The sequence below is a fragment of the Lepisma saccharinum genome, chromosome 10 (genome assembly GCF_977018435.1).
Source record: "Lepisma saccharinum chromosome 10, izLepSacc3.1, whole genome shotgun sequence".
In the NCBI taxonomy this organism is placed as follows: Eukaryota; Metazoa; Arthropoda; class Insecta; order Zygentoma; family Lepismatidae; genus Lepisma; species Lepisma saccharinum.
In genome coordinates this window covers 70,074,637-70,100,984 of record NC_139238.1, presented here as the reverse complement: position 1 = coordinate 70,100,984, position 26,348 = coordinate 70,074,637, and the positions used below count along the sequence as shown (strand labels likewise).

General features: G+C 36.2%; 1 protein-coding gene across 1 annotated transcript; it reads right to left on the bottom strand.

Moving 5' to 3' along the window:
- Positions 1-24,249: 24,249 nt before the first annotated feature.
- LOC145994142 (uncharacterized) lies at positions 24,250-26,061 on the bottom strand. The gene has a single exon (XM_083130233.1). It carries the CDS (start codon positions 26,059-26,061, stop codon positions 24,250-24,252), a length of 1,812 nt encoding a protein of 603 aa, XP_082986359.1.
- Between the last annotated feature and the right edge of the window lie 287 nt (positions 26,062-26,348).

Genomic DNA, 26,348 nt, shown 5'->3' with positions numbered 1-26,348 from the left:
GTTCCTGATGAAACATGGTGTCCAAGTGACCAAACTTAGAAAAGTCTTAAGGTTCAGGCACTCAAGATGGTTGAAATCATATATTGATACAAACACGGAGCTTCGAACATCTGCAAAGAGCCAATTTGATAAATCTTTGTTTAAATTGATGGTTAATTCTGTGTATGGCAAAACAATTGAAAATGTCAGAAAACATACCGATGTTAAAATAATTACTGACCCCAGCCTGAGCAAAAAATTGGTTGCAAAGCCTAATTTCAATTATAGAAGAATTTATGATGGAAATATGGCACTTTTCAACATGAAAAAAACAAAGATTAAGTTTGATAAACCTATTTATGTAGGGGCTGCAATATTGGAATTGGCCAAATTACATATGTTAACATTGTATTATGATGTCTTGAAACCTTTTTATGGTGATAATATAAAATTGATGTACATGGACACGGATAGTTTTATTCTTGATATTAAAACAGAAAATGTTTATCAAGATATGGCACAGCCTGAATTGTTTCAATACTTTGATACCAGTGAACATAAAGAGATTCAACAACATCACAACAAAAAAGTGCCTGGCAAGTTAAAAGATGAGACACTTGGTGATGTTATTGTGGAATTTGCTGGGTTAAGTGCCAAGATGTACAGTTTTAAAACATGTAGTGCTGTTGTCAAAAAAGCCAAGGGCATTGGCAGAGTAACTGTTGAAAAAGAGCTCCAATTTGAAGATTATAAAAATTGCCTCAAATCCCAGAATTTAATAAAAACATCAGAATCCAGAATCCAGAGTGTGGATCACTTATTGACTTCAAATGTTGTAAGAAAAGTGGCCCTGGACCCACATGATGATAAGAGATGCATTTTGTCATGTGGCATACATACTTTACCATGGGGTCATTGTGATTTGAAAAATGGCAATCAATGCCCAATTACAGAGCATGATTTGAAATAAATAAACATGCCTATGAACTTATTTGGGTTCAAAAAACAGGCTATTATGGAGCTGCCAACACCACAACCCTCTTCTGATATGCAGTCTAAACTGAGCGGCTTGTTAATTATTCATCTGAACAGCATATTTACAGATGTTGATGATGAAACAGGCAAAATATTGTACATATTTAACAATAATTTAAATCATTACCAATTACCTGTAGGTGGGCAATTACAATTTATTACAACCCCTGAGGGTGATGTCAAAATTTCAGTAGGGAGAAATATTTACAGAATTAAGCACTCAAACATGGTTTCTGGCACTGTTTATACTGTTTCTGCTGGTGACTGCTTATATATTGAGGTCCTTGGATCCTATGATAAGCTTATACCCTTTTTTATAGAATTAAGAATCAGATACTCTATAATAAATAACTACTAAACAAAATGCCTAATGATATTTTTGGCCATACAAGATATGAAGATCACGGTGATGAGATTTTGATGCTTGATGTCAGAGTCAAGAAATTAAGAAGTGATTTGCAAGCTTTACAAACTACACTCAATGCCAGTCTTCAATTAGAAATTACAAATTTGCAATCACAATGCATGGACCCTCTTCTTAAAATTGATTCTGAACTCAAATTATTGCTTCAGAAATATACTGACCTGGCTACATTAGATAACTTTCAAAGTTTGGAAGAGGCTGTAGCAGCTCTTCAAGCCAAATTTAAGACCCAGGCTAACAACTCTGAGCAATTGAAACAACAATTGGAAGAGCAAATAAATAATGTCCAGGCACAGCTCCAAACAATTGTCAAAAGCATAAAATCACAAGAAGATTTTGATCTAGTGATTTCCACTCTAAAGGAACAGATTCAGTCACTCCAAATACCTAATCTGGATCCTCTGAACAATGCCATAGCCGAGGTTAAAGAAAAAATTGAGACACTTGAAAATTTTATGAATAATTTGCCATCTTCTGATGCTTTGAATGCAATAACTCGGAGTGTAGCAAATATTAAGCTGCAACTTGAAACATATGAAGATTTTGGAAAAATTCAAAGTTCCATAACCCATCTTGAAGGTACAATAGCAGCAGTGCAAAGTGACTTGGCAAATGTACTAGAATCCAGATTGCCTGGGATTGTAGATACTCTTGTCAGTGTCCAGCAACAAATCACAAAGCTTGAAAACCTCAACACTGAATCTGAACTATCTCATTTTCATCACTTGATAGATGATATCCAAACAAAACTTGAAATTTTACAACAATCCACACCTTCTCAGGCAGATATAGCCCTGCTCCAAAATGCTATGCAAAATGTGGCTGATGCTTCTGAATTACACAATGTAAAATTGGCACTTGAATTTTTGCAAAATACAGTATCAAATCTTCCTACATCACAGGAACTTAAAAATATTAAAAGGGCAGTGAATAGGATATTGAAATCAGAAGATATCAAGAATATCCAGGCAGAGATCAAACATCTCACTCAGACAGTGGCCACTCTACCAACCAATCAACATATTAATGAACTGCATGCCCTGTTTGAGGATATCAGAAGGCAGGTCCATGATCTTACTGCTCAAAATTCAAAATTGGCAATTGTTGAAAATTTGCAACAAATTGTAGCTAATATCAAGCAACAGCTAGGGACCATGGAATCCAATCAAGCAAATGCTCTGTCTGTTTTTGCCACCCAGCTTCAAGATATTGTGCAACAATACAAAAAACTTGCTGTTGACATAAGAATCAAGCCTGGGCACGATGAGATTGTTAGGACTATCAATGAGCACCTTGAATCTGTAACAAGCAGATTGCTCACAGCAGAAAAGGAAATAACAGGCATAATCGAGAATCCAAAACATTCAGTAATTCTTGAATTGTACAGCATCCCCAACAAAGAATATGATTCTCCATTTACACCAGGTGGCAAAATATATATGCTGTCCCCTGCACAATTTTATTACCAGTTTTTTGTTGGGGGCACATTGAGACCAATCAAGATCAAATATTGGCTTCAGCCACAGGCACACCACTACCCCACCTTATCAATAACAAATTCTGACAACAAAGTGAAAATCACCAGTGTAGAATTGGAGGATTTTACAGATCCCAATACATTAGAAACAGCCTATACTGAAGATGATGGCTCTCTGGAATTTAAAATACAAATAGGGGATAAATTATATTTAGAAAATCCTGCAGTTTCAGCTGCTGAACACCCCATAGTTGCAATATTCTTGTTTACATATTATGTCTAGACAAATTATTGTTGATGAATTACACAGACAAGCCCGACATAATTTTAAGAGACTCCCAGTAGTCACAAAGGGCATAGATGATTTATGGCAAAGCGACTTGATTGAGTTGTCAAGTGGACAGTTGAAAAACTTAGACAAAATCAACAAGGGCTACAAGTATCTACTCACTATAATAGACACATTTTCAAAATTTGCCTGGGCTGTGCCACTCAAATCCAAGACTGGAAAATGTGTTACAGAAGCTTTTGGAACAATCATCAATCAGAGTGGAAGATCCCCGCGCTATTTGCAAACAGATAATGGCAAAGAATTTTATAATTCAGTGTTTCAACAATTTATTAAAAGCCAGGCAATAAAACATTACTCGAGTTACAGTGACCTCAAAGCCTCAATTGTAGAGAGATTCAACAGAACCTTAAAAAATCTTATGTATAAACAATTTACACTTCAAGGTAATTATAAATGGATTAATATTCTTCCAGAACTTCTACATAAATATAACAACTCGGTCCATTCTACAATCAACATGAAACCCTCTGAAGTTACTTCATCTGATGAGCAAAAATTGATCAGCACTGTTTATTATCCTAGATATTAGCCAACAACAAGAAAGGCCAAATACAGGGTGGGTGATCAAGTAAGAATCAGCAAATATAAGCACTTATTCAAGAGAGGCTTTACAAGAAACTGGAGCACTGAATTATTTACAGTGGTTCAAGTTAAACCCGGGACTCTTAACACATATATAATAAAGGATCACCGAGGAGAAATTCACAAAGGCAGGTTCTATGAACAAGAGCTCAGCAAAACTAAACAGCCTGACACATATCTCATAGAAAAAATTATCCGCAGAAAAGGCAACAAGTTACTTGTCAAATGGCTAGGACTCCCAGAACACAGCTGGATCGATGCAAACAAAATAATAATATGAGCACCTGGGATGTTATAAAAAGGCTGCCAGAACCTGAACAACAGAATAAGAGAAATGGCAAGTTGCTACCTGATAATATTAGGTGTCTTATTGTTGGGCCATCTGCTTGTGGTAAAACTACACTAATGGTTGATAATTTTTTATTGGCACCCAACTGGTTAGACTGGAAAAACAGGCACTTGTATATCTTCTCTAAGAGCTTGGAACAATTAAAATATCAGCAGCTGATGAAGCTATATGATGGATTGGATATTGCCACTTTTGAACCAGATGTTAAGCCACTTGATGAATGTCTCGATAATTCTGTTGTTGTGTTTGATGACATTATACTGGATAATCAAAACAAGGTTAGAAATTTTTTTACACAGGGCCGACACAAAAATATTGATTGCTTCTACCTGGCACAGACTTTTTCAAAAATACCGAAGCAGCTGATCCGAGACAACAGCAATTTTATATGTGTGTTTCATCAAGATCATACCAACCTCAAACACATACATGATGAATATGTAGGTGGGGACTTGAGCTACAATGATTTTTCTAAATTTTGCAGCAAGTGTTGGAACCAGGACAGTTATGGGTTTGTCACAATTGATATGACAAGAACACCCAATAGTGGCAAATACAGAAATAAAATCAACAATTTTCTAGACATTGAAACATAAATAAATAACCATGAAAAGGCCAATAATTGATGATCTTAAATTAAGAGATTATCTTGTAAAAAGATTTAAGGGATGGAAATCAGAGAACCGAGGAATTTATGAAAAACACAAACAAACAGAACAGCCTGTAATTGATGCTATTAATAATTTAGGTAAAAATATCAAAAGTGTTACAGAGCAAAATCAAAATTTGATCAAAGAGCTTGTACCTGTAGCTGCAAGAAACATATTAGATTATCCATTCACCCCACTTTCCAGTATTCATACACCTAGTCCTATTGCTCCTAGAAGAATTGAGGCTAGTCAGGATCCTATTGAATTGGGTCTTCTTGCTCAAAAATATTAAGCACACCTAAAGACAATAAAGATGAGGTCTTTGGCTTATATGCTGACACAGAGCTTGATGGCAGCATCATACATAGAATTGGCAATTTCAGAGTAACATTTATGGGAGATGATATAATTGTATATTCAGAATCTCGACTTGGAGAAAAAGGTGCTTTTGTTAAGTACTCCGGAACACCTGGATTATGGGAACTCATGACCAGGAAGAGACCTGGCAGCTATACAGATCAGGATTATGAGGATTACAAAGAAATATTAATAAAATCAGATGCTCTATACCAGAACAATGATCCCACACAAAAAAGAGTCAAGTCGAGCAGTGGGGCAAAATACAATAATTTAATCAAGCCCATATGGTCACAGATCAAGACTGGCAGTGGAATCAAACAATACAACACCCTGCCTAAAGAATTTGTGTGGGTTGATGATGTCAGGAAACTTGTAGATAGGCTATTGGTAATAGCTGGGGAGGAAAATGCTGGGAACCACAATTTTTACAATGAAAAGGTTGGAATTATGGACATGATAAGCACAAAATTGTCTAATTTTATAGTGAATGACACTAAGGGGATTGGATATCTTATAAAAATTATTAATACTCTACCACCTAAATTTTGGAATATTTCTGAGGGTCGGGGCCTTGTTAATGACATTATAAACAAACTGCCATTTGAACTGCATATTCCAGGCTATCAATATTGTGGTCCAGGCACAAAATTGGACCATAGATTAAACAGAGGGGATCCTGGTGTTAATCCCTTAGATGCTGCTTGTAGAGACCATGACATAGCATACAACACACATTCTGATCTTGACAAGAGACATGTTGCAGACAAGAAATTAGAAGAGGCTGCATTTGGCAGATTTGTAAGCAAAGATGCTTCTTTGAGTGAAAAAATAGCAGCATTGGGAACCACCATAGCTATGAGCACCAAACAAAAACTGGGGTGGGGGTTGTGAATATGTATATAATAAACCTACAATGAAGGCCAAGGGTGTTATGTATCAAATACCTTATGCAGGTCTCAAATCTCTTAAAACTATTGACAGTCTCTTAACAAAAAAACAGCGCAAGAAAAAAAATTCTTGTCTTGCAAAGGGACATGGTATGAAATTGTTGCTTAGTACCCCCCAATTAAAAAAAATTACAGCAATCAAGAAAAAAATCACATGTGGGGGGATTTATATTTACCATCCCTGCCATCTTAGCTGCTCTCGGGGCTGTTGGGAGCTTGGCCGGGGGATCAGCCGCCATAGCAAAAACAGTAATAGATGCCAAGAAGAATAGGGCAGAATTAGATGAGCAGAAGCGCCATAACCTGGCCATGGAGAAACAGGGCAAAGGTGTTAAGAGAGCCATGAATAAGTTTAAAAAAAACAAGAGCCGCTTACAAACCAAGATATTGAAGCTTTAATCAAGCCATTGGGCATCAAACATTTTAGAGGTGTGTACATGTCTGATTCTTTGCCAGAACAACCACACAACAAAGAGTGTGGCATTGTTAATTTGGATAAGTTCAAAAATCAAGGCACTCACTGGATCTGTTATCTTAAATATTTAAAAGATGAGGCATTTGTGTTTGATTCATTTGGAGGTGTTCCACCTGAAAATTTAATAAAATATCTAAATTCAGCTAATCTTTATTACAATAATGCCCGTGTTCAAAATTTCAAAGATGTTAATTGCGGACATCTGTGCTTATCTGTTCTTAGATATATGTCTCAAATAAATAAACCATCAATTGAAGATTTTCAAAAAGCCTTGTGGTATTTAAAACATCATGGGGGTATTCCATCTCACCAGCCAAAATTCAATATTAAAGCTCAAATTGCATGATGACATAGTGTATCCCAAAACAATAGCTCTCAGAGCATTTTATGGCATGTACCTAATCCCCAATATTACACACCACAACAATACAATTGCAGTTGGGGATGAAAAAATTGTCATCACTCCAGGGCAATATAATCTATCCACTCTAAATGCTCAATTACCCAGAGGTGTAGTGTTAAGTCAAAATTCTGTCACTCACAGAGTAGAAATTGTATCTGCCACAGAAACAGTGGATCTGGGTACTATAGGAGAGCTGTTAGGATTTGAGAACAACACAAAACTTGAACCAGGCATCAAACACACTGCTATGAATATACCCAAATTCTTAGCCATAGAGACTCTGAATATTCACTGTAATGTGGCTGAGGGTATGATCACCAAATCAAATGGCATAGGCACTCACAAACAAACCGGCATCATTGCAACATTCAAACCTAATTCTGAATTCATGGAGCCCATCATCTACAATCCATCCCCAACATTATATTTTCCTGTGTGTCATAACAGAATAGATTATATTGAGTTGATGGTCACTAATGAAAAAGAAGAATTAGTTGATTTTGCTGGAGCCACAACAACTGCAATCATAGAGATTAACATTTAAATAAAAATACATACAAGAAGAAAATGGAAAATATTGAGAGTTATGAGCTACAATCATTCCCCCCAAACAGGAGGACATTTGCAAATTTAAATCAACCCAACACAGAAATTGAGGTTGATCTTGATGTAGGGGATGGATTTATACACCCCCACAGAGCAGATTTATACATCAAATTTGATGTTGTAAAGCTCGATGGAACAGATTATCCGGCAAATACAAATATAAGACTTGTAGACAATTTTGTGCCGCATCTATTCTCTGAAATTGAGATCAGAAAGCATGGTGTTGTTATAAACAGAATAGATTATCCCGGCATTACCTCCACAGCTTTGGCCACATTAAAATTATCCAAAACCGAGGCTTCATACTACAAAATCGGTGGATTTGAAGCTGGTGATAAGATATTATCTAAGAACCACACAGTGCTGTTCCCGATGCGCCTATTGCCAGGATTCTTCTCAGATTACAAAGAAATTATGTGGAAGGGTGGGTTAAGAATTACATTTAGAAGAGCTGCAAATGATAATAATGCTTTGATGAGGTACAGTGCAATAAACCCTACAGGAGAAGCTCTGCCTAATACCCTACCAGATGCAGGCAAATGCATTATTCAGACTATGGAGTTAAGAATCCCTGTTGTTGAGTATGAAGCCAGTTATGCTCTTAAATACAAAGCTGATATAATAAAAAATCCACAGATTCCTCTGCAATTTTATACATATCAATGTGTACAGAAGCCCGCATCTGGTACATATTATGAGTTTGATGCTACAAATTCATTCTCCAGCATACAATTTGACATGCCTGATTTTGTGGTGGTACTGTTTCAGACTGGAAGACACAATAATCAAGAAAAAAATTCAAGTAAATTTGATAACTGCAACATCAAGAACATATATCTTAAAAATGGCAGAAATGAGGTCTTTCCCAGAGAAAATTACAATTTAGACATGTCCAAGAATGATTTCCTTAAATTATATGAGGCTTTTACGGCTTTCAAAAGGGTCACTACTGGCAACACTGACATGTATTACACACCAGATGAATTCAAAGCACAGAGACCCATGTTTGTAATTAACACTTCAAAAAGAAAACAGGTTGTGGTGAATGACAGAACAAATATTAAAATTATTTGTGAATTCCATGAGGCATTACCTGATGACACCATATGTAGTGTTATTCTCATAGGAGAAAAATCATATGTTTATGATGTAAGAAATGAGAGAGTCACGGAGCAATTCTAGAAGAATTGCATTGTTTTAATATTAGATAAACAAATTGAACCTGGGGTTCAATTAAACTTAAACTGGAAATAAATATGTGTGTGTATGTGTGTATGTGTGTGTATCTTGGCCTAGTTTTAAGTGTGGCCAAAAAAAATATCAAAAAAAGCATATTTTTGACAGGATTATGGACAACAATCTCACAGAAGTGCCTTTTATAAGTATAGCCTCATCAATCTGAGGGGGGTCATACTTTCCCGAGAAATTCCCGAGGGCATTTTTACAAAAATCTTGGATTAGGCAGGGTTCCACACTTGAGCAAAAAGCTCATATGCTCATGTTGAGCTTGTTTTAAGTGTAAGCAAATCTGCTTGAGGGGGGTTCATACTTTCTCGGGTTTATAATAGTACCAATACAACTACTAAAAAGCTTGTTCGGTACGTATTACTATATCTTTTCGAGCCAATTTCTAGTCCATGCTTTTGTTTTTAAATTTTTAATAAAAGCACAAAGCAATAATTCTCCTACAGTCACGGACATTTCTGGGTTCTATGGGCCCCATTTACTTGCAATAGAATGGCTACAACTTAGAAGTGTCCGTGACTGTACAACATTCTTCAAATTGCTCGTCCGTCTTTACAGATTGTCTGCTCTGCGCAATGTCTTATGGGAACAAATGTCTATCGACAAGTACGGTAAGAAGTATCGTGTGAAGCGAAAACTAGCAAATGGGTAGCCAGTCCAGCGCCAAGTAGGGCATTTCTACTGGATATCCAGTTCCGTGTTATTCGGGTTTAAAACAGTCTTTCACTTGGTACAAACAGAACTCCACACATTAGCATCCCAAAGTTTCTGGTTCCGATCAAGAGAGGAGGCCATGTTATCATCACTTATTTTCATCATCGCGATTAACCTAACAGGTATATATACAACTTTAAATTTTCAAATATATCCATATAGTCCACTTTATGCGCAGATAGTCTAATGGGGACTGAACGTACACTTTTAAGTGGGACCACTAAGAACCACTATGATTATGTGCCACCACCGGGTATCGAAACCGTACCCCTTCATTACAAGGTGACAATTCACATGTGGACGTTTATGTTCTGAATAGTGTGGACATTCTGCTTTGCACACCTCCAGTTTGAACAAAAATGTTAAAAAATAATGAAAAATGATCATGTTCTCAACGCCTCCAAGAAATCTTGTCGAAAGTAAGTTTTCAAAGTGTACATATTACAATTTGAGACATAATCTATTAAATATAAGTTTCGGATATGGTATTTATGGAATACTGTTCTTCAGTATTGCCATTTCATTTTAATTGTCCTGTTTCTAATGTTTTTAATAACGCTCAGATGAATACAGACTTTCGACTTTATTGTACCGTGTATTTTCATTGCTTGTAATGAATAACTGATACTTTCATTATGGATCTATATTTAATTGGTTATCAATTATTCTTTCCAAGCACAGAGTTAGAATGAACACAGATTATATATTATTAACTGTTACTAATATTTTTATACTTTTTTATCCGTCGATAAAGTGGAATTTTCTGAACAAGTTACTACTGAAAAATGGATGTTTTTTTTCCTTGAGCAAAATATTGATATTTTTGGTCATACAAAACACAATGATCACAGTGATCTTGATATTGGAGTAACCCTCATCCAGTGAACTTAATGCCTTTGCTCGTAATGTTACTAACATCAAACTACAGCTTGAGATTTACGAGGTTTCGGGAAAATTCAAAGTACCATAGCCCACATTCAGGATACTTTGGCAACTATGAAAAATGAACTAATGAGTGTCCAGGAAATACTGGAATCAAAATTACCTGGCATTACTAAAACTCTGAATATAGTCCAACAACAAATTACTAAGCTGGAAAATCTGAACACTGAATCTTAATTATCTCTTTTTCATCATTTGATAGATGACATACAAAACAAATTGGAAACACTTCAACAATCAACACCTACACAAAATGACATAATACAACTCCAAAATGCCTTAAGTACTTTAGCTGATGCTACTGAATTAGATGCTGTAAAAGAAGCTCTGACGACACTCCAAAACACCGTAGCTAGCTTACCTACTTCTCAGGAACTGAGACCTGTGAAGAGAGCAGTAAATAGAATACTCAAATCTGAAGATATCAAAAATATTCAGGTGGAAATTGTACAAATTCAAGAAACTCCTGCCACTTTGCCCACTAACAATATTGTCAGTGAACTTCACTCATTATTTATGGAAATCAGAAGACAAGTACATGATCTCTCTAGCCAAAGCTCAAAATTGAGGCTTGTGGAGAGTTTACAGCAAATTATTTCAAATATTAAGCTTCAAATTGGGGCTATTGAAAAACATCAAGAATCAGCCTTATCAAGATTTACGACACAGCTTCATGATTAGAGAGAACAATTTAAACAACTCTATGTGGATATAAGAATCAAACCTACCTGTGATGAGGTTCTTCGTACTATAGGGGAACAATCGGAACCACTGATGAGCTTTTGGATGAAGTAGAATCTAGTCGTCAATTATACTATTGAATTTTTAAAATTTGGATATTTGAAAAAGGGAAAACAATTTGAGGTGCAATTCTTTACTATACAAAGAAGAAATGGTGTGTTTTTATAGCACTTCAAATACCAATAGCATCTTGGGATAATACTACCAATAAATATAAAATACTTGAAGATAAAAAATTGTCTGTTTTTGATGTTGAAACTGGTGACCTATAATTATTTGAAGTTAAACAATTGTAGCCTGAGAATAGTCCCTTTTATGTAATTTTCTCTTACCATACACAATGTCTAGACAAGATGTAGTTAATGAACTACACAGACCAGCTCGTCGTAAATACAAACGACTATCTGTGGTAACAAAAAGAATTGATGATCTCTGGCAGGCAGATTTGATTGAAATGAACACAGGAAATTTGAAAATCTGATTAAGATAAATCATGGTTTTAAGTATTTGCTTACTGTAATAGACACTTTTAGTAAATATGCTTCGGCTATTCTCTGAAATCTAAAACAGGAGCTTGTGTCACTGAGGCGTTTAAATCTATTTTTGAGCAAGGCAGAATACCTCATCACTTACAGACAGACAGAGGAAAATAATTTTACAATTCCACATGCACCAAATTAATGGTCCAGCATGATATTAGACATTATTCTACATACAGTGATTTGAAAGCTAGCATAATTGATAGATTCAAGAGAGAACTAAAAAATCATATGTGGAAACAGTTTAGTTTGCTAGGTAACTATAACTGGGTAAAAATTTCACATAATTACAATAATTCTATACATAGAGCAATACGTATGAAGCCTGCTGATGTAACCAAATCTAATTAGCACACTTGATTTCCACTGTTTACTGTCCCAAATATCAACATACAACCAAGAAACCCAAGTACAAAATAGGAGATCAAGTAAGGGCTAGTAAATTCACACACTGTTTTGAAAAGGGTTTTACCAAAAATTGGAGTACAGAGTTGTTCACTATGGTTGAAGTCTTACCAGAGAACAAGTATACATATATAATAAAAGACAATTGCAATGGAAAATTGAAAGGAAAATTTTATTAAGAGGAACTTAGCAAAACTGAATACCCAGATACATATCTTATTGAGAAAGTATAACGTAGAAAAAAACAAAAAGTTATTAGTGAAATGGCTGGGACTTTAAAAAAAAAAAGAGTTGGATTACCACAGACCAAGTCATTCTATGACAACAACATGGAATGTGGTAAGACGTTTGCCTGATTTACTAGAAACTAGAAAGAAAAATGGTGAGCTGCTCCCTGACAATCTCAGATGCTTCATTGTAGGTCCATCTGGTTGTGAATAAACTACACTACTTGTAGATAATTTTCTGCTTGCTCCCAGTTGGTTACACTGGAAGAACAGACACTTGTATGTATTTTCAAAAAGTTTGGAAGAACCAAAATACCAGCAGCTGATGAAAATGTATGAGGGACTGGGCATAGCTACCTTTAAATCAGAAATAAAACCACTTGACAATTGTTATGAAAACTCAGTTGTAGTCTTTGATGATATAATTTTAGAAAATCAAAATTAAATTCGTATTTTTTTTTACTCAGGGTCATCACAGAGGAATATACGGTTTTTATCTGGCTAAGACTTATTCTAAGATTTCAAAACAGTTACTACGTGATAATACAAATCTAGTTTGTCTGTTTCGTCAACACCACACTAATCTTAAACATGTATATAATGACTATGTAGAAGGAGATTTAAACTACAGTCAATTTTGAAAATTCTGCTTTTGCTGTTGGAACAAAGATGATTTTGGAATTGCTACAATTGATATGACTCAAAAACCAAACATTGGAAAATATAGAAACAAAATTATCAATTTTATAAATGTTCAGTCATTATAAGATACGTTGTGACTTTATTAATAAGCTATAAACAAAAATGACAAAACATAAAATTGAAGACAATCTGAAATTACGTGGCTATCTGGCAGAAAGATTTAAAGGCTGGAAATCTGAGAATAGAGGTTACTATGAACAACACAAGCGTCAGGATTAACCAGTTATTGATGTTATCAGTGGTCTTGGTAGAGAAATTAAGGGTGTCACAGAACAAAATAAGAATCTCATGAATGAGCTAGTGCCTCTTGCTGCTAGAAATTATGCAGACTTTCCTCCTGCACCACTATCCAGTATTCATACTCCTCTAGTACTCCAACAACCACCAACTAAGGCCATAGGAGATTCAGAAAAAATGGAGTTAGGTCCCTTGGTAAGAGATTATCTGAGTACTGGGAAATTTGACAAAGATGAAGTGTTTGGATTCTATACAACCATGGAGCCTAATTAGGGAGTAGTTCGGAAATTTGGAAAATCTAGAGTTACATTTCAAGGAGATGACGTAAAAGTCAATGTGGGTGGAGCAAATAGCTGGTCTAGATATCCTGTCACTGTGGGACTGTGGGAACTCATTACCAAGAAACATCCTAGAGATTATACAAATGAAGATTACCAGAGTTACTCAGAAATTTTAATACTGTCTGATGCTCTATACCAAAACAATGATGCTAATCAGAATAGAGTTAAATGTAGCCGTGGGGATAAATACAAGAATTTGATTAAACCTATATGGAACCAACTTATAACTGGTAGTGGTATTAAACACTACAATACTCTACCCAAAGGGTTTGTGTGGGTGGATGATGGGAGAAAACTCATAGATAGATTGTTGGTCATAGCAGGAGAAGAAAATGCTGGCAACAATAATTTCCATAATGAAAAAATACGCGTTATAGATATGATTAGTGCTAAAGTAGACAATTTTATTTCTAAATGACAGTAAAGGCATAGGATACTTAACACAAATTATTAATACTCTACCTCCTAAATTCTGGAAGGGTCAGGGTTTAGGTAATGCCATTATTAGCAAACTTCCTTTCGAAATGCACTTACCTGGTTACCAATACTGTGGTCCAGGGACTAAATTAGAACAGAGACTAGAGAAAGACAGAGGAATTAATCCTTTGGATACAGCTTGTAAATACCATGACATTGCCTACAATACTCATACTAATCTTAGTGCTCGTCATGAGGCAGATCACAAATTGGAGCAAGCAGCATTTGGGAGACTAATCAGCAAAGATGCTTCATTAGGTGAAAAAATAGCAGCATTAGGTACAACCATTGTCATAAATACAAAACAAAAATTAGGGTGGGGACTATAATCCTAAACATATATATAAATACCTATCATTATGAAACCTAAAGGTATTGTATACCAAGTACCTTATTCAGATCTAAAATCTCTAGGATCCTTAGACAGTCTCCTCACCAAAAAACAACAGGAGAAGAAGAAATCATGTTTGAGTAGAGGTCATGGAATGAAATTAACTCTAAGTACACCTCAGTTGAAAAGATTACAGAGTTCCAGAAAAAAGAAACACACTGGTGGTTTCATATTTAGTATTCCAGCTATTTTAGCAGCTCTGGGAGCTGTGGGGAGTCTAGCAGGGGGTAGTGCTGCCATAGCAAAAACAGTTATTGACGCAAAGAAGAACAAAGCTGAACTAGAATAGCAAAAACGTCATAATGGAGAAGAAAGGCAAAGGTATTAATGCTTTGAGAAAATATTTAAAAAAATAGAAATACTCTCCAACTTTGATATTGAAAATTTAATTGAATTACTGGGAATTAAACGCTTCAGATGTGTTTTCATGTCAGATTCTCTACCTATTAAGGGACCATATAAAAAAGAGTGTGGTGTAGTCGAGTTAGATAGTTTCAAAAATCAAGGCACCCACTGGATCTGTTATTACAAAGAAGCTAACATAGCTGTTTTTTATTCTTTTGGTGGAATACCACCATTGGGTTTAGTCAGTTATCTCAATACTTCTAATCTTTATTATAGTGACGAGCGTATCCAAGGTTTTGAGGATGTAAATTGTGGCCACCTATGTGTTTCAATGCTAGCCTCCTTATCTAAAATAAATAAACCATCAATTGAAGATTTTCAGAAAGCATTGTGGCACCTGAAGCAACATGGGAGTATTCCATCTCACTAGTGAGACTTCAATACTAAAACTTAGCTTACACAATGATATTATCTATTGTAAATCTATAGCTCTACGTGCTTTCTATAGTATGTATCTTATTCCCAATATCACAGAACACAATAATAGGGTTGCTGTAGGAAATGAAAAAATTATTATTACTCCTGGTCAGTATAATCTATCAACATTACAAGCTCATCTGCCTAGACGAGTGTTACTATCACAAAACTCTGTTACACGCAGGGTGGAATTGGTTTCTGCAACTGAAACAGTTGATCTGAGTACACTTCGTAGACTACTAGGTTTTGAGAATAATACAAAACTTGAGCCTGCCATTAAACACATAGGTGACAATGTTCCTAAATTCTTGGCCATAGAGACTTTGAATATTCATTGTAATGTAGCAGAAGGAATGATTACTAATTCTGATGGCAGCATAGATAGTCATAAACAAACTGGAATCATAGCAACTTTCAAATTCTGAGGTCATGGAACCTATCATCTACACACCCTCCTCACCTATCTATTTTCCAGTATCCCACAATCGTATAGACCACATAGAGTTAGTTAAACAACGAAAAAGGGGAAGTAGAAGATTTCGCAGGTGCCTCTACAACAGCAATCATAGAAATTAATATATAAATAACCATTAACATGGAGCAAATTGAAAGTTATGAATTGCAATCTTTTCCTTCCAATCGCAGTACATTTACTAATCTCAATGAACCCAATCGTGAAATTGAATTTGACGTGACGATAATAACAGTTTTGTACATCCTCACAGGGCTGACCTGTATATAAAATTTGAAGTAGTAAAAAATGAGAATAATGAAGCATTTCCCCCTGGTGCAAACATAAAACTATTAGATAATTTTGTACCAGACTTGTTCTCTCAAGTAGAAATTAGAAAACATGGTACTGTGATAGATAGAGTAGACTATCCTGGCATTACTTCTACTGCCATAGGAACACTTAAATTTTGCAAAGTAGATGCAACATATTATCAGGAATCAGTAACTAAAATTCTGACAAAAACACAGTACTCTTCCCCATGCTTCTGCTGCCAGGTTTCTTTTCAGACTACAATTACATCATATGGAAAGGTGGTTTGAGAATTACTTTTCGTAGGGAAGCTAATAATAATAATGCTCTTATGCGTTACGGTACCTTAAGTGCAGATGGTATAACACTTCCCAACACCTAACCTGAAGCAGCCAAGTGTATTATCAAGACCATGGAGCTTAGAATACCAGTAGTAGAATACGAAACTAATGATGTTCTCAAATACAAAGCAAATATTCTGAAAAATCTACAAGTTCCTATTGGATTTTACACTTACCAGTGTGTAAAAAACCTACTAATCAATTGATGCTACTAATTAATTCAGTAGTAAACAGTATGATATGCCAGATTTTATAATTGTACTGTTCCAGACTGAGAGAGACAACACAGATGAAAAAGATTCCAGCAAATTTGATAATTGCAAGATTAAAAATATTTATCTTAAAAATGGACGTAATGAGATTTTCCCTCGTGAAAATTATAATCTGAACATAGCCCAAGATGACTTTCTCGAATTATATGAAGCTTACACTCCTTACAAAAGATTAACTGAAGGAAACATAGATGTATACTATACTCCCAGTGAATTCAAAGCACACAAGCCAATGTTTGTCATCAACACATCAATAAGAAAACAAGTGGTAGTCAATGTTAGAACAAATGACAAAATTGAATGTGAATTTATAACCGATGTATCAATTACCAATTACCATTACCATCGGTTTTCCTACGCATTCCCCCCACCACAAAATTTCATTTTTTTGCTCTCTGAGAAAAGACAGCTGTCTCAAGAAACCAGCATTCTTTCCCATGAAGCCCCGCATATATCACCGCCGCTACTTCGAGATAAAATAGCCAGTGTGTCCCGCAATAAACTCTCATATCCATCCAGTCCACATTCGGCTCACGTCAACATAAATTCAAGCTCAGCCTGATGGCTGAAATTTAGAGATGGAGCTAATCACGGACCCTTAGGCATTTTAAAGTTTAAAACCCCCAACGAAGACTCTCACCGTCGTCCTGAACAAGGATCCTCTGTTCTGAAGGGAGTTCGCAGCCGACCAGGCTCCGAATGGGAACAATAGTCCCACACATAACAGCCTCGAAGAGATGGACATATTTCCTACGAGCGCACCCGCCAGTCTGGCTCAGTGACAGTGAAGTGACAAGGGTAAATAGTACGGAATCTTGAACTACAACCCTGCCCGAAAATATCTCTTTGTATCTATTCGCCTCAGTGAAGTTTTGACAGCCACAGAAGGCATAACTTTAAAGAAGTGTCCGAGTTGTGAGCAATAAAAATTAATTAGAACGATGTACTTTTCGTTCTCGAGATCAGCTCTCAAACAAGGTGTTATTGTGTTTTTGTGCTACGCGATTATCACCCTTCAGTGTAAGCATTATCACCCTTCGGTGCAGACATGACCACGTGTGGGAGGAGTTAAAAGTTCAACGACCAATAGAGAAAAGGACAATTCTTCCGGGAAGGAAGGGAAAAGAGGAAGTAAGGACTAGAGAGACACAGTTTTAGAACATTCACAGTTTAGAACATTCACAGTTTAGAAACACACAGTGCAAGATTTACAGTTAAGACTTTCACATTCAGGCTCTCGTTTCAGTACCTTTGTAGGTCGGAGAGGAATTTATTTTCTCCCCTCTTGACCAAGTCTAGATTCCTAGCTTTGAGATTTAAACCTTAATGTTTAACTTGTTAGACAATGGTGTTCGAGTAAATTGTTTACGTGCAACGTCAACCATCAGCGGTCTGCGCTGCTAACTTGTTCCAACCCAGAGACTTATGGGTCGGCGATAGTGTTTTGTCTATAATGGTGCTTGTGTAGGCGAGCGACAAGGTGTTGTAAGTATGTCAACAACAGTGCATTAAATACTATGTCATAACATGTTTCAGTGTTCAGTGTCTTGATTTCTGATTTCTGATTCCTTCTTGTAGTAATAATTTTTGCTCGTAAATGAAGACCAATGTATAAGGAACCTGTGCGTTCTTATTCATCGGCCGAACTATTGGACCGTCGACACGACGTACAATACCGTGTCGTAATTATGTTGGTGCATTTATTTATTTTACATGAATGAACATCCATGCCTAATAATTAACGTAAGGCCGGATTCGAACCGGTAAACACCTTTATATTCTTAACTTCTAATATAAATTCAATGAGCCTCTGCCTGACAACACTTTATGTAGTGTTATTCTTATTGCAGAGAAGACTTATGTTTATGATGTGAAGAATGAGAGAGTCACAGAACAATTTTAGTTGTTTAATTTACTAGACTAGACTAGTCACTCACATGGGATACCTCAAAAGTGATTTCTTAATATTAGTAACCAAAATAATATTTAAGAAACTACCTTAGGTATAAGCAAAACAGGGTGTTTTAAAAATAACTAGTAATCAAGTAGTCAGTACTTTTCATGTCTAAAAAAAACTACCTTGGCACCATTCTCAAACAAGACTAACCACCTGGCAGTATAGTTGTTTGGAGCATAAGTTAAATACACTCTCAACCAATCAACAGAGTGTCACTTGACACTGAGAGTAGAATATTCCCATGCTAGACATTTCAAGAACGTTGATCACCCTAGTACGAGGGTTTAGAATTCGTAGCATGTTTAGAAAATTTGCTACACCTAGAAATTAGATAAATCCACCAGAAGAAATGAAAATATAGCTTAATTTTGGCCAAAATAGACCATAGTATCAATTGGCTTTGGACAAGGTTGTTGCCAGAAAGAATCAACTTATTCTATTCACATCATGGGCCGACCTCTGTAGTGAGGTAGATATAACTAATACATAGGTAATCGGGTTCGAATCCTGACCTAGGCATGGGTGCATTTTGTGAGCGTCTCATCACTCATCCTCATCGTCGTGATTAGCCAAAAGTTGTAGAAAAACGAAGCTAAATAGCATAGCGTAACCGTAGGCCTTCTTTCCCTTAGTAGGAGCGCCGCTGGGTTCCATTACTAGTCGGAGTCGCAAAATTTAGGATTTGACCCAGTATCGTGGAACTGTTAAAAAAAGGTAAAAAAGCAACAGACCCTTCTTATCTAGAAAGGCAATGGGATATACAACCTTTGTTCAATAAATACGGTGATTGATTTGTCGGCGTGCGGTGTAGTTCGTACTACTGGTTGACGGTCAGGTCAGTGAACCCCTATGTCTGTCAGTCATCGTTCTCGAAGTCGTGTGGTTGTCCAGACGTGTAGTTTGTGTGTAAGCGTTGTGAAGTAAGGTGCAGTGCAGCGACGCTGCTATGGGTGAAATGGAGCAACGTACGAACGTGAAATTCTGCTTCAAACTTGGGAAAACTCCAAGGGAATGTAACGACATGCTGCGCCACGTGTATGGAAACAGTGCTTTATGGAAAAATTGTGTGTGCGAGTGGTACAAGCGCTTCCGTCAGGGTCACCGAAATCCAAAAAGGTTAGGTGCGAAAAGTCGCGAATCAAGATAATGCTGATTGTCTTTTTTGATGCTGGAGGGATCATTCATAAATAATACCTGCCACGAGGCACGACATTGAATGCGGCCACATACGTGAACATTTTGGATCGCCTCCTGAAGATAATTAGACGTGTGCGTCCCCAGTATACCGAAAATGGAACCTGGTATCTGCTGAACTATAACGCACACCTCCATACCGCCATAACCGTGCAGCAGTTCCATCGCCCCCCTTATTCACCAGGATTGGCCCCTGCCGATTATTTTCTTTTCCCTCGCTTGAAGAAACACTTAAAGGAACAATGGTTTTCGGGCATTGCCGACATCCAACGCAATGTGAACGCTGAACTGACCCGCATCCCACAGGCTGCCTTCGCCCAAAGTATGCGAGACCTGTACACACGTTCTCAGAAGTGCATTACCATTGTAGCCGATTATTTTGAAGGACAATAAGCTGTATTCCTGCATGCAAGTACCTTCTTTCCTGCAATAAATCATGAAATCATTCATTCATTCTTTCACCGTATTTATTGAACACGGGTTGTATATATGTAGCCCCAATCCCACTACTCACTGACATAAATGTTCTCCATGAAGGAAGCCCCGGAGCCAAAAACTGACCGATTACGAACCCCCGAGAAAAATAAAAAAATCCCTCAATCGGCCCTTTTTTAACGGTGAAAATGCCCTTTTTTCATGTAATTAGCAACCCGTTTCAACGACGCATTTTTTGCCCCCATTGTTTGATTCATGACATCATTGTCAAGCTACATTATTTCTCACAGATCAACAATCTAGAGATGAAACAACTCATAGTCAGAAAATGTGCCTCAAACAAGGGTGACATCTACATCAGAAGAGGATATTGGTATACTCAAATACGAAAATATCAAAAACGTGGTTGTTTTTTTTACTAAATATTTAGAGGTATAATAACAAACAATTCATCTTAGTTTGCCATGCTTGTTGTTGACCATGGAAACGTTTGCTAGGGAACCTTAAAGAAGTTTATTTTCAATCCAAAAACTACTGTAAGTGAATTATGCTAGACTTCGAATTTCAAAATGTGAGCATCAAAATTATCACAGAGGCAAGGTAGAAATTTTCGAAGAATGAAGGAAAACAATAATTTTTCAATTATGTTTAAAAATGTAAAAGAAGAAAATGTTGCTCTTAAAATTTGGTGCCGCTATTGAAATTGTTAATGTACAACTTCTAGCTATTTTGAAACGGACATTATTTAACAAGATTATTATTAGAAAATAGAGAATATTTTGAGTATTTGTACAATGTTAGAGCACGTACACACATAACGTTGCGTTCTAAGCTCTTCAAATAACCGACCCTACTTATTCGTTTCCCTTCCTTGAATAACACACGCTGACTTCTTCAAAGACATTATGAGCATGGAGGAACCCAAAAAGTGACCGAAGGTGCGAGTCTTAGTTATATAGCAGGACGATTTTGAAAATTACGAGGAACCATAACCGGATAGTGTGGGTTGTACCCCAACCTAAACTCTATCCTGTATGGATTAGCCTGTTTCTACCGTTTCAACACATTCCGTGGAACTTAGCTGACAGCGCCTACCAAACGTGTTCAATTATTTTGAAAGTTGTGAAAAACCTTGAGAGTGGAGACATTACTATGCATTCGGTACTCTTATACAATTTATCCATTCTTCTTGGAATCTCAATCAGCCTCCCTCCTCAAAATAGTTTAGTTTCAAGGGTCCTGGTTATTTTGTGGGTGTTTATATGTCTCGTCTTGAAGAACGGATGCGTTGGTTCCCTGTATGGCTTCCTCACTCAGCCTAAAAAGGTATCCGTACATAAACAAAGTGAAAGATCTTACAATGTCCGAATTGCCTTTTGGTGGATATTCGGAGTACATAAACTTCTACGAAAATTCAGAACAAAATATTGCATCTACTGTAACAGCAAATTGGATTCTTGAAATCAGAAGTATACAGAAAATTTTGCTCAAGGTGCAATTTTGGAATATTTGTTCCGAATCTGCACTGAACTTTTTGAAAACTACTTCTACCATTTAGATTCCTTAGGTAAACCTCTTGCTCATAAACTAAAGAAAGCAGTTCTTGTGCTTCCCGACGTGTTCCTTCCGAGACCAGGAATTCCATTGTTAAGTTCCTTCCAGTTCATTGTGGACACCTGATTTGAATCAGGCCTGTTGGATATGTGGAAGAAACACAGTCTTACATTTCTTGAGACAACAAACTTCTTCCAAGGAAGGCTTTAATAGTGAAGACAAAGAAGATTCCACACCTCTATCGGTGGATTCTCTCAAAGAAGCATTTATGTTACTTCTATTCGGCTTACTTCTCACTTTAGTAACCTACATTTTTGAAGTAATGACGTGTTTCCTAAGACGGAGGAAACTGCGCCATCGCTCATCCAAACGGCGATAATAATGGCTGATTGATTTCTAATTTTTGGGTTGAGCTTGAGTTTTTGAGCACACTTTATGCACAGAGAGACTAATCGGGACTGAACTTAATGTTTAAAGTGGGATACGAAGCACTGTACATTGTCAACGAAGTTAGTAATAAGTTGTGTTTTATACAGCGTATATTGATAGACCTGTATATTGGATTGTATCTTCCGCAAACATGCTGTATAAAGAAACAAACTGCCGGAGTATTAATTGAGGCGAGTATATAATATGCCTCAATCGGATATCGAAACCGGTAGCCCTTGATGACAAGGCGACAAAGTAACCAATGTAATTCTTTGAAGATTTACGTTTGGCATATTATGAAACTGAGTGCCTATCTTGCACTGAGGTATGTATTATTTTATACATATTAAATTATTTATCTTATGTCAATGTTTCATGTTTTTCTTGTAATTAGATTTCCAAATACATGTTTAAGTTTTGAAACAATTTCATGTTATTGAAAAACTAAGATTGTAATTTATGTGTATAATCATTAGAACTGAAGATGACGGCCCCGTATCAGATAAGGTAACATCACAAATGTAATAATAATATGAGAAGGATCTCTACATTTATTGCACATAATAACACAGAAGTACATATCAACAAATCTTTAAATAGTAATTCATATGCCTTATTTGTAATGGTGGGGATTAACATCACACTGAAAGAGATTAAATACGAAATACAGATAATGTAATAGTAGCGTCATCAGAAACGTCAAAACTGGATAATCATAAAAGTTACATTTCGCAAATTCAAACTATGTGTTACGATTCCTTGCAGATATATAAAAGTTGCAAACTTATCGTACGAGTATGGATTATTTTCAAATACTAGAAAATTGAATCAAATGCCATAATCGAAACAAAACACCGGGATTATCAGTTGTCATAAGTCAGTTCAAGATGGTCGACACTATTGTATTTCGTTTTTGTTCTTAACCTTTCCAGAGTGGTTTGTTACGGGTTTACACAATAAATTAATAGTTACTAACGATAATAACATGTGACTCCAAAAGGAGAGGAAGGAAAGAACTTACTTGCTTCGATAGATCTGCTAGTTTACTGACAATCATATGATTTAGACCAAAGCAAATGTAATTAAATAAATAAGTAACCAGACACTTTAAATATTAGCAAATGCACACGAGCCATTGTATGTAAAAGTAGACAAACAAGGTTATTTTATTTTTATGCAGAGTATTCCTTATTACATAAAAAATTAAAGAGAAAACAATGAGAATTTGAACTTATTAAAACAAACATTAGTATCATGGCTTATAAATCTCATATTGTTTCACACCTATTACCTTTTATGGTAGAAGTGGGGTTTTACATGGATGTTTCCACTTATTTTAGTTTCATTATGATACAGTATTATACCACACGAAAATTAAATTCAATCTAATTTCGTTGTAATTGTCTCATTTATTGTTTCTATATCTTAAGCTCTGAAGTATCCTACTTCATTTCTGAAATGAACCTTAGTTTGTTGAATACGTTTATGATAATTTGTTTAGCCTTTGCATTGTTTCATAATGCTAGAAAGTAAAAAATGAGCATGGTGTCACACTCGTCACAAAGTTTGTCACACACGTCACAGGCCAAAAATATTTATTAAAACAGTAACTAGTAATATGTTTAGAAACTGAAAATATCTAACTGGCGAGTAAAGCTTGCTTTGTGAAAGTAACATAAAATTGTTTTAGTAAACCCAAAAAGATGGTTGAGGAATATTCTGAAATTAAATGACTTTCATCAAGGAAAATAAAATTACTTGATTTTATAAGATTTACATGTTTTAAGGTGATAAGGAAGGGGATAAGGAAGTAATTGAAAAATGGATATAAATTTGTCTGAATGTCACACATGTCACAATGGAATTGGTCACATAGAACATGTTACTTAACACAACAACGGTTCAGTATAATTTCTAGGAAGAAGTTAATGCAACTAAACATCAACCCAAATGCAAGCAGAAGAAATGCGCCCACTAAATCATGAACGCTGAGTACAACAAGTTTCTTGTCTTTCCTGAAGCTGACGAGTCTCTCTGCTCTGTCCCTTACTCCTAATACTGTATCCTTCCTCCATTTGCTGAGCAACCCTGCTTCGTTACATCTTGAAATCAACTTGTCGAAGGAATTGACGAAAGGAGAGTTACGCCTCATGAGGAAAACTGTAGGAAAGTGACCGACTTTCTCTGGGAGGAAGTATATGAAGGGCTTGCCATAGGAGTCATACAGGAACATCTCATACAGAAAATACTCTACTGCTGCTTGTTCAAAAATAAAAGCAAATCCCTTATCGCGTAATAATCTGGCCAGCAATTCTTGAGGATCCTTAACTGATATCCAATTCCCTAAAATCGTTTTCATGACTTCACTATACCAGCTTGAGAAGAAGTCCCGTATAAATTCAAACCCTCCATAAGGAATTTCTGAATTGATTAAACCTTCCATTGTTGAAACGAAGGGAAACCTTTTCGGCTGGGTAAGAAATCGAAAGAGACATGCCTGATATCCAACGCTAAGAACAAGAGCGCAAAGGGTCCAAAAGATAAACGTTGTGTTCATGATGAGTGTTCCAGGAATTTCTGCAACCGACACACCGAGAACAACAGAAAAGTTGAACAGAAAGGGAGAGTTCATTGCAAAGTTGCTTCTCCCTGTGTAGGCAACACGAGTGATCTTCATTAGGAAACTGAAGCACAAATATGACAGTGCAAAGAGAATCCAAGGTAGAATTTGGAATGGGAACATAACACTCATCCATTTTGGATAGAAACGTGGATAAGGCATCACCCAGACGGCTTCATAACTTCTTCGGGTGAGAATTGGGTCAAAGTCAAAGTAATATTGACTGATCGAAATTGCGGCATGAAATTGGCCTTCATACCCATCTGAAAATAACAGTGATATAGGACCAGTGTATGTGCCATTCGGCAGCCTAGAAAAGGCAATTTTGTCGATTGACGAATTGAAAGGGAAGTTGGTTCGTAAACTGAAGTTCATGTGTTGTGCAAATGCGTTGAGGATCATCACGTTCTCTCCCCCCAACTTTGAATTACCATCATCAGAGTTATTATGTACAACGACAAAGGGATGCATAAGACGAAGGACAAAGTATATTGGATAACCATGCAAATTTCTCAGTTTATCGGGATAAAAGTCTGAACCAACTAGGAATTCTCCCAAGCGCCATTCACCAACTTTAACTATTGTCTTTCCAGATCTACAATCAGTTTCATCGAATGGAAAATAAGTGTACACGTGTACTCTATCTCTCTGAAGACCATTGGATGGCTCACTAACTACCAATGAGGACGAAGCAACAGCAATTATATTATAAACACTCTCTCTATGCATTACTTCGAAAAACGTATGTATGTCACTTGAAGTATAGTTCCTTGTTACAATGGCCACCATAATTTTAGCTCGGGAATTCCAAACAAAAAATGACTTTACCCATTGAATGAAGGGGTTAATATTATTCCAGTCTTCAAGTACAAACAGATAATCTATGGTGTCTTTGAGATACACATAACCAGGGTCAGAAATGCCCACATTATTTCCACCACCAACAGTAATAGTCAGTTCCTTTTTAGTTCTCAATGTCATTATCGGCCAATGTTGACCTTTAACTAGAAATCCTGTGGTATATGCATTTCCTTCTTCAGTCACGACAACTAAAGTTGAAGCAAGATAATGCATTCTCAAAATCTCCTTTACACAATCAAGAAGGTGGCTATCGATTTCGTTGAGTTGATCAATAAAGTGGATTCTACCTTCATGTATTCCCACAAACGTCAAACTTAAGAACATTATCATAGCATAAATCATCTTCGAATTTGCACTGCAAAATAAAACAATTTCACGTTAAATGTTGTAATTAAAATTTCAAAAACTATTTAAAAGAAAATGTTAAAATTCGGAATTATAACTAAAGAGTGTGTTCATTTCATGTATTTTAAGTGGTATACTTTTATTAACGGACCGCC

Coding starts and splice junctions, on each gene's coding strand:
- LOC145994142 (XM_083130233.1), bottom strand. CDS start 26,061: ATGCATTATCTTGCTTCAACTTTAGTTGTCGTGACTGAAGAAGGAAAT.